The following is a 10,111-nucleotide window of genomic DNA, read 5'->3' as shown; positions in this document are numbered from 1 at the left end:
TTTGATGTGCAGTGGTGGCATCAGCACCTTCTGGGGGTCCACCAGTGGCTCCCACTTGACGTTGTTCCTCCCCACAGAGAACTCAGTCCGCTGTGGCCAGTCCCGCCTGTGGCAGTGCGCCTTGGTATCCCTGCTGTCCCAAAGGCAAAGGTAGCAGGGAAACTTGGTAAAACCGCCTTGGAGACCCATCAGGAATGCCACCATTTTGAAGTCTCCTATGACCTTGATGCCATCTCAGAAAAATGCAGATATGTATCCACTTAGGCAGCTGGAACTAAACTGAACTGGTGGGCTTAAGGCCCCTGTATTTATACTATTATTTATATTACTGGAAAGTTCTAGAAAGTTCTAGAAGTTACTCCAAGTTTACTCAGCACTGAATCTATCTGGAATGTTCTGGAAAATAGGTACATTTCAAAATATCACTGTCCTGGTCACAAAAGCAAAGTTTGTGGGGAATAATAGCCATTTTCTATACTTTTGAGGCATAAGCAATTAGGAAATAACACTTACTACCCAGGAACCAAAAAAAAAAAAAAAAATTGTTACACAGTGTAATCTTGTGAGACATGAAACCTGGAAATTAAACCTGAAATCGATCATTCACACTACAGTACAATTCATAAGTCAAGCAACAAATATAGCCTCTTTTTGTTTCATATTAACATGTTAATATGCAGCTAAACCTTTCCAAAAACTTATAATATGGAAATCTGAATATTCATATATCCATGGCAACACTGTAGCACATTTTATGTTGTTGAAAATGAAAATTACTGTGGTTATCGTTTTATTTTTTAATTTAGTCATTCCAACCAAGTTAGGAATATTAATGCCGTGTGCTGCTTTTATGCAGAGTTAAAAGGCTGGAGACAGATTTAATTATATATTATATATATTTTCCCCTGAACAGTGAAAACAAGCTGTAGAATTAGAGCACAGATTAGAAAGATGTGGATTTACGTGAATAATATTACTGGCTAAAAAAAGAAGTCTAATTTTGACAAGACAAATGTGCCTTCTTAATGTGCAACAGTTAGTTAGTATTTGTTTCACATAGAAAGCCGTTTCGTTTCATAGTGGCTTTGAAGGCGATGTTTGGTATTGCGTCACTGGGAGTGAACACACCTATTAATAGAAAACATATAAGGAGGGGGGGGGGGGGATGTAGACTATATACATATTATATATAATGTGGTTAAAGTCGTTTGTTGTGCTGCTTAGTAATACATATTATTGTAGTAGTACACTGTGTGATTGTGTAGAAATGGATTTATGCAAGAACTGCTTAACCAAATTTTGTGAGTGGTTTGTGGACCACCTGGAGTTTACTCACGGACCACAGGTTGGGAACCAGTGACCTAGAGAATAATAGATGTGTACCAATTAAATCTAATCATGATAGGCCAGAAAGTCACATGACCTCAATGGCAGCCACCTTAGGTCTCAAGTCAAAGTGAAGAGTACCTTCAGATTTTAGATTTACCATAAATCCTCACAGGAATGCTGCATAATATCTATCAAGCAGCACCCCCACTCCACTTGTTGCATCCAGTGTAACCTTACAGCTACCTAAGGAACTCAGTCGCACACAAAATAGATTAAAATGTTTTACACCAGTATAAAAACAAATTCTCACCAAGACCATGGGTTATAAAATTCTCTCAACTTTAATCAGTTTCAAAAAGTTTCACAATAAATGTAACACTTAGAGATGTTTTCATTTCTCTCTTCATCTAGGCATTAAACATCGATATTTTGGTTTATACATTCTCCTAATTATATTGTTGGCAAATATTAATTCTCTGAATAAAAGCCTCTTGAAAATTATTTGGATAGAATGTCAAGATAAAAATGAAAGATGCAAAAAAATAGAAAATTAAATGTAAACCAAGTTTATTTTGCTCTTAAGTAGTGTTCTTGAAGCACTACAGCATGGTAAACAACATAAATTAGAACAAGTCATCTGAATTAACATGAGTTATAAAGATGCAGCCAATGCTAACCGATAAATATTTTAACCACTTTCACTTAGAATTAATGAATGCTCACAACACTCCTCATTGAGGAAAACAAAAAGCTGTTGTCGACAAAGCGACAGCACACACACACAAATTCTGTAAAAATAACCAACTGTTCTGTGTTCCCGTGTTATTAAAGATGCTTTACAATGGGATGATATGGACATGATCTTGCTGCAAAGTATGTCCAGCAACAAATGACGGTAGTTTAGGTTGAGCACAACCAATTGAGCTAACCCTTACACTACACCATTGACAAAAGCAGCATCTTTAATCTTAATTGTAATCCTCTATTTTGCAATGTTTCTCCTAGGCTGCAGACTACAGGCAATGCTGCATTACTGTAACATCCCATCAAACTCAGATTGGTAATCCGCTACAGACTATTTCTAGAAGCCATTTTGCAGTGGAATTTACACCAATCACTTTCTCCTTCCTTTAACAAAATGGGCTCTCTTTTCTTTCTTTCTTTTTAATTCAATTCTTAACAACCTCATGCAGATCTAAATGAAGATGACCAAACATACGCTTTAATTAACAATGGAAAGATATTACACAAGAAAAAGTTTCCATACAAAATGCAGACTAAGTAAAAAGGGCCACTAGGTGACAGTATAATTTACACATTGGCATTGTTTTGGTCAACAAATACCCAAGTGCAGTTCGCTCCTGTATGACAGCCAGTAACTGCTCAGAAGAAACGAAGCAAAACTTGGCTTAAACAATTTTCAATCACACATTTCTTCTGGAATTTCATGTGGATTTAGGATTCCAGGGACAGACATTTGTAATTTGTGTTTCTCCTCCTGGGCTTGTCGAAGAGATGATTCTCTTTCTTCCAAGAATAGGTCTGTTGTATCTTCACCAGCAAACTCCTTTTGTGTGACGGGGAAAAAAAACAAAACAAACAAAAAAACAAACAGAAAATGGGTCAAAATTCCCAAACCCATGCAATCCTACTGGTAGTCGTAGCCTACTAACTTAAATGATAATGCACAGTATGGTCCCTCTCAGTTTATTCAAAATAGCAGAAAGCTATATAGTGCTGATTTACTGCCAGCCACATCAACAAAATCACTGTCATAATAGTAATACAGTATTTAATGTTAAATTAAAAAATGCCAGGTTTTTCAATGTCAGTTTTTCATGAAGCATATGGAAAACAACAAAGCGGTAGGTAATTCAATATTTTAACGCAACATTCAGCAGGTTTCATTTGTCTTAATGAAGCATGATTAGTTAATTCTATAGGTTGATGCAAAACTTTTGGCCATAGCACCGGTTTATAGATGGGCTCTATTAGGAGAAATAAACGCATTACCTTAATTTGTACCAGAAAGTCCCTTAGATGTTCTTTGAAGGCAGGAATATCTTGATTCAAGCTGAACAATCCCGTTACAAACACTTTCACCTGTGCACTGTAAAATAAAATTAAGAAGCTTCAATATCACTGAAAATATGAAATTGTAGAAGCAGTGGATTTGTAAGTACAAAGCCCCCTCACATGGATACTTTATGAAAGAAGCATAAAATGACTTACTCCTGTAAGTGTGGGAAGGCTGACTTGAGAAGATTGGCCACATACTCTTGAATAAACATCTGGTTGTTGACTGGATTTGCTGGATTCAATACTGCATTTATTTTGCCTTCTTCCACCAAATTAAACATGTATGCAAGAATTGATGCATGCATTGTTAAACCTGCAAGACAAAAAGTAGTGCTTTAGTTATTTAAGATCGCAGTTAAAACTGTAAAAATGCCTCTTAACCTCTTGCCGTACAAACTTACCAGCAGTATGAGAGGTATCCGTTACAACAGAGAAGATATGTTGCAGAATTTCACAGAAATACGTCTGGTAGAAACTTTGAGCAGCTGCCTCTTCCTGAGCAACATTTTGTAGCAGGGTATACAGTATCTGCAGACCTAAAAATACAATATGGCAAATTTAAAATGTTTATTACCTATGAAAAACAAAGAGGCAACGCCATCAGCTTCAACATCAATTATAGTTTAGGCTATTATCAGACTTTTTTTTTTTAAATATCAGTTTAAAAACAATTATGCATGTGACAGACTAATTCACACATGAGCCAGAAAGCTTCTGTAGCATACCTGTGTCAGCAACATTTCTCATTGTGTGTTTAAAAGCCCAAATAATGGAATCCAACACCAACTTGAACTGTGCAGGAGGAATGGCCAGGAATGCTGGGAAGCAATGTGAATTTACAGCCTGCAGCAGCAAGAAGAAATGTGTTCTATGCTCAGGATATTCCTCAAAGTCCTGAAAAAATGAACAGAAATGTGCATTCAATTGACTGTGTTAAGCGCTGCCTTTGAAGGAGTATGTTCCTGAATGGAAATGGAGGTCTGTCAGACCCTGGGAGAAATCTGGCAGTCATCTTGGCTCAACACTAACTACTGTGTTTGAGCAGTAGATGGCTACAGTTTCTAAACAATGAGAAACACCTGCAGGTAGTGAATTGGCAGGGCTGGACTACATTAAGTTCACCTAAATGGTACACAAGAGTTGTGACAACAGGGAGAAAAGGCTGTGTATTTGGAAGAAAAAAGAGGAAGAAAATCTCTATACATTGTCTTGATTTTGTCTTTTGTTTGGATATTGGACTGCAGTATTTGCATAATTGTACTTTTCTCGGTGGAGTAAACCCTTCGCCTTCTCCATTAAAAACAATGTATTTTTGTTATTCAAGTAAGGGCTATAAGAGCATGGCTTGTTTTATATGTTTTAAGTTATTGTTTGAAGAATAATAGTGCATTCAAATGTAGACTGCTTCACCACATTTGTAAAGTATTGCCTTTTGTTGGTGAATGGACTACCAGGCTGACCCAATAGTCCACTACAACACACTGCCTATATGTGAATCAGAATGCTTTTAGACCTTCAACTTTAGCACAAAAGGTTCAATAAGTCTGGCAGTTTAATAACACTATCAAACAAAAAGATTCCCCACAATGTTGTACTTACTTTGTTAATCATATTTAAAGTGCATTCGAAGACGGCATCAAATATCTGTGGAATTTCAGCTGTGATGTGACCACTCAATTTATTCACAATGGTAGCCATGGTACTCAGTACTTCAGGCTCCCTGGCTGCAGGGACATTCCTCTGATAATCAATAAGAACTGCATCCAAGAGGGGGGGCACAAAGTTCTCCGCTACCTGTGCATATTAAATAAATAAATAAATACATCAAATCAATCAATCCATCATGCAAAAAGAGGTCCACTAAGATGCAAGAATCATTCCCAAGATTTGGATAATATCCGGTGATATAAAATGTACAATTTATATTTGCTTAATGAGAATACACCATTGACTACTTCTAAAAGAAATTGACAATTTCATCTAAGACAGGAATGCCATTTGTAAGATAAATCCCTGCTGTGTTGGTCAGCCAGACTTAAGCGGATTATACATTGGGAGAACTGTTTTACAAAAGATTCCTGCTGTGAAGAGCAATCAGATGTGACTTTGTTAAACAAATTCAAATCTTTACCAGACTAAGTATCAAACTTCAAACAGATTTTGTTTACACCTTGTATCTTGAAACTGATAACATGACCATGTAAGGTTCTTGATAGACATCAAGTCTGAAGGAATGTGTATTCAATACGAAATCTGGTAAAAATGGTGTCATACTTCCATCTAGTGGACAATGGAGATGGTTCAGTTTGGAATTAAATGAACATTGTTTTAAATGGGAAAATATGTTAACTGTTATAAATGTTGTGAACTTGTAAATTTACAAACATTCAAAATGTAGGGTATTAACCCTTTGAGTAGAAAGTGATAAAATGCACTGCCGGTCCTACGGGAGTGAGTTTTTTTTTCTTTTTTTCTGTCTACTGCATGCGCTCGATTATTACGAGTACAGTGTACAAACAAGCTGAAAGCTATGTGTTTGTATGTATGTAATGAATACTGATGCAGTACAGAAATAATTTTTACTGTAAATGAATAAAACAAATATAATGTTTTACTTTGTCATAGAGAAAGGTTTTGACTAAAAAATAACAAGTAGACAAACAACAGGTTGAAACAAGCACAACAAGTCCTAACAAAAAAAAGGCTGAACTAGAGGGAGAAGAGGGAACGAGCGAGCGAGGAATAAATCATATCCGGGTAAACAGGTTGTGGGGGTGGAGGGAGTGAGAGTGTCTAATGCTTTAGTGTATGATACTCCTTGAAGCATGGAGCAACGCACAGAGCTTGGCACCGCCTCTTCGCTGGACGCCTGTCACTTGATGATGATGATAAATATTTTTCACTGACACACTCGCTGACATCCGATTCAGTGGAAGAATTGTATGTATTTGAATTTAAATCGGAATCTGAATGGAGTATTATTTCTAATACTTCTTTCTCACTGAATAAAAGGTGTTACAGAAATATCTTGTTATCAGACGTTTTGTAGGCTCAGTAATTCAAGTTTAAAGTTGCAGAACATATCGGTACGTTCGTACTACTCAAAGGATTAAAAGCCTTAAAATCACAAAAAAAAAAAAGGAAAGTAATTTATTCAGGAAACAGATTGAAATCTAATGTATTCATTAGAATGAGAATTATGGGACATGAGTTATTTTGGTACTGCACTGTGTGAAATCACATCAGGAAAATAGAAATGTGATTATCAAGTAAAAATGAACAACTTACTAAAAGTTATTTCACAAGGAGTAATTTTAACTGAATGCGATTTACAACCCCTTTGTTCAAATGAAAATGTTTGATGAAGTTATGATGTCATCTGCTTACATTCAAAACAGCCAACAAAATTACCTGGAGGGTTTACCAATGGAATGACTAGGAGAGTCGTCCAATTCAAAGACAATAATCTAAGCGATACACCTATTCTCAAATGTTATAAAAATGCTTGCAGCATGGAAAATCACTCTCTCTCTCTCTCAATATAAAATTTAAATGCAAATGAAAATGTCTTAAAGCTGTCTCTTGGAAACTGAACTGAAGAGGACTACAAACCGAAGACAGGTTTCTAAACTGAAACACTTCTTAACCACAAGGAGAAAGCTATATACAGTAATTCTTCATTGAGAGACGGTTTCAACTTTCCTCACATAAGACCCGGTAAATAAAATAACTTATGAATTTCCATGGTGCATAAAATCGATTGTATGATTATGTTTAAATTGCGTATGAAGCAATATTAACCTATGTTGAATTGCATGATAAATGTTAAATATATTTAGAATCTTAATTACAACTGAATATATGGTTAATGTGTCTTGAACACTTAGAATAATACTTGACTATACATTAAAAACTAATTACTAGAACTTAATACAATCTACTCTTATTTTTGTAACTTTAATAAAAGGTATTTACTTTCAACAAGATTTGTCGTTTTGTTTTTGTAAGTTGAAACAAGCACTGATATACGATAACACTGAATTGAATCAGTTAAATATTGTCTAAATCTTAAATCATATGCCGAATGACTGTCAGAATTCTACGATTACTGTAGAATATATATTCATATGTTTAAGTCTAACTTTTGATTGGACTTGGATATGAATGTAGTTTTGACAGTGATATAGAAGGATAGTCACTTAAAACCCTAGATCATTATAGTAAGGTACTGTTCATACATAGCTAAAAGGCATGTCTTGAGAAGGTATCCAAATACATGTTTACTTGTCTCAAGATAGCTTAAGGATTTATGTTACAATTACTTTATCCTAACTTATCACCACAATCCCTGTGACAATTATTGTTAGAAATTTTGCAATCTATTAGAATACTTGCCATCTGAGGATCATTGGACCGGCTCACCCAACCTGAAATCAGTTTTAATGTTTCCCTTTTTACTGTTCGCATACTTCTTATCAAAGGTTGTTTGGTCACCATTTCACCTATTTAAAAAAACAAAACAAAAAAACAAAAAAAAAAAACTTGTTTAGCTACAGTAAACACTTCAGGCTATTAATTTATAATGTCACCAGGATGCCTTTACCACCAAAAAAAAAACAAATAAAAAAAAACATACAAATTTGCAAGGGTTATGCAGTACAGCACTCTAGAATACACCCAACCTTTCAGTATGTAAAATAAAAATCTTAAATGCAAGAAAGGGACCAAACCAAAAGTAAAATTTACCATTTGTTTGAATTGCTGCAGAAATATTCTCACTGAGGCACTTGTACACATTCAGCATATCCAGGTAGATTCTGCCAAGCTGAATTACGAAAGGATGACCAACAGCTTTACACGCTCTTACATTTGTTTTCAAGATGCTGCCAAGTTGCTTCACTGTTTCTGGGTCCTTCAGAATGTCTACATTCTATTAAAGAAAAAAAGAACACATCTATGTTAGTAACATACCTCCCTTAACATTTAAATAAAAAGCCACCTGAATCATGAAAAGGTAGACAACCACTTAGCACACATGTAACAATGCAAGCATGACACATGTACATACAAAGACACATGCCTATCACCCCAGCGTCTTATATTCTCAACATGTGCTAAAGAATGTTCAAGTTTCCATTTTTTATTTTTTGTTTAACTAACAAAGCTATAGAACAGAAAGTGCTCACAAAATGAAAACAATTCCAAGTTTAGTGCTTACTTTGGTTGCCTGCTGAATGATGCTATCCCACACTTGGTTAGGCAGGAGCATGTATTTTTCTATTAAGTGCTCTTGCACTGTTTGGTCCGTCTGTGCCCCGATCATGTAGCCAACAGCTTCATAGAACGTATGAACCTTCAAAAAGAGAAATATATGAAATACATGGAAACGGAACACAACACTATAACCACATCAACACATTCCAGTGCTTCCAAATAAAACATGAATATTAAGATCCAGCATTACATTAAATGCTCCTTACCTGTTGTGGCTGAAGGTCGCAGATTATTGTGTTAATGTTGTTCAGAATTTCATCTATAAATGGCATCACTTCTCCTACCTGCACCTGAACAAAGTGCCTACGGCATTTCTGGGCTATTTTAATAAATGTGTCACATGCCATATCCTGTACACCATCATGGGTTTCTAAAAAGGGAAAAATAAAATAGGTGTAATCCAATAATACAGCTGCAAGTCAGAAGTAACACTATTTTTATTGTATATATATATTTTTTTTTATTGCATCAGTATGAATTTTTATACAGGAAACTTGTGCTAGTAGAAATATTCATTGTGCTAAAGCATGTCTAGATCAAAGTTAACCCAACCACTCCCACTCCCTTGAAACTTTAAAAAGGAAATCCTTTAGCACATCTTATTAAATTATAATTAAATAAGCAATTCTCCATATACCTCCAGGATTATGAAACTCAACTTTTGCTAGAGAATGTCTTTAGCAAGTTCCATTAGGATTTGTCAAGGGATTTCAGAAAATTAAATGTCTGATATATAGAAAGTCAGATGGTCAGACATCCTCCATACACCCCCAGATTATGATACACACCATAACTTGGGCTAAAGGTATTTAGCAAGTTTTGTTACAATTACATGACATTTAATACCATGCCGTTAAAGTAGAATACACAAAAAAAATATGTACCATGCATGAATTCAAACAGCTTGTTGACCACAGTCTTCAAAAATTTCCAGTGGGCTCTGAGAAATCTGGGATACTGCCCCACGATGTACATTATGTTTGATGCAATAATAGCTTTGTTGTCCTTTCCCCTCTTTTGTTCACATAGGCCAAGGAGATCCTGAAAAATAAAGAAGGACAAGTAAGACACAGAAAAGGAAAGAAAAGAAAACACACCTTTCCGTGAAATGGCAGCATTAAAAAACCACTGTAAAAAAACTCTTGTTTACAAGGATAATGTACCACTTTGATCCAAAAGCAAATCTATAAGCCAGTCAGACAAGTGTTGGCACCCTAAACTTAATTCAAGAAAACATGAAATACAAGGATTTTGTGAACATTAGCCATGAATTAATGACAAAGACCAAATTACAATTTCTTAAAAAAAAAAAAATCAATTCAGCACTGCCATTTCAAATATTTGTTCATTACAAAATTGACACCTTTATATAATCTGTAAGTGTATTGGGACTAATTCAATATACCTACTGAAAACCATTACACAGTAA

At 35.2% G+C, this 10,111-nt stretch overlaps 1 protein-coding gene across 2 annotated transcripts in view; it reads right to left on the bottom strand.

Annotated features, from left to right (window-relative positions):
* Positions 1–1,651: 1,651 nt before the first annotated feature.
* The window catches only part of LOC117410930 (exportin-1), a 35,183-nt gene continuing 26,723 nt past the window's right edge, over positions 1,652–10,111 (bottom strand). For both annotated transcript variants that reach the window (XM_059025480.1, XM_059025481.1), the window contains 11 exons: positions 9,567–9,723; positions 8,889–9,052; positions 8,627–8,761; positions 8,155–8,338; positions 7,800–7,910; positions 5,008–5,198; positions 4,134–4,302; positions 3,810–3,944; positions 3,562–3,721; positions 3,343–3,439; positions 1,652–2,896 (listed from right to left, as the gene is read on the bottom strand). In XM_059025480.1, coding sequence (XP_058881463.1) covers positions 2,750–2,896; positions 3,343–3,439; positions 3,562–3,721; positions 3,810–3,944; positions 4,134–4,302; positions 5,008–5,198; positions 7,800–7,910; positions 8,155–8,338; positions 8,627–8,761; positions 8,889–9,052; positions 9,567–9,723 — 1,650 coding nt within the window. In that variant the 3' untranslated portion in view covers positions 1,652–2,749. The remainder of the gene's footprint in view (positions 2,897–3,342; positions 3,440–3,561; positions 3,722–3,809; positions 3,945–4,133; positions 4,303–5,007; positions 5,199–7,799; positions 7,911–8,154; positions 8,339–8,626; positions 8,762–8,888; positions 9,053–9,566; positions 9,724–10,111) is intronic.

The sequence above is a fragment of the Acipenser ruthenus genome, chromosome 6, assembly GCF_902713425.1.
Source record: "Acipenser ruthenus chromosome 6, fAciRut3.2 maternal haplotype, whole genome shotgun sequence".
NCBI lineage: Eukaryota > Metazoa > Chordata > Actinopteri > Acipenseriformes > Acipenseridae > Acipenser > Acipenser ruthenus.
This window is presented reverse-complemented; position numbering and strand designations above follow the sequence as displayed.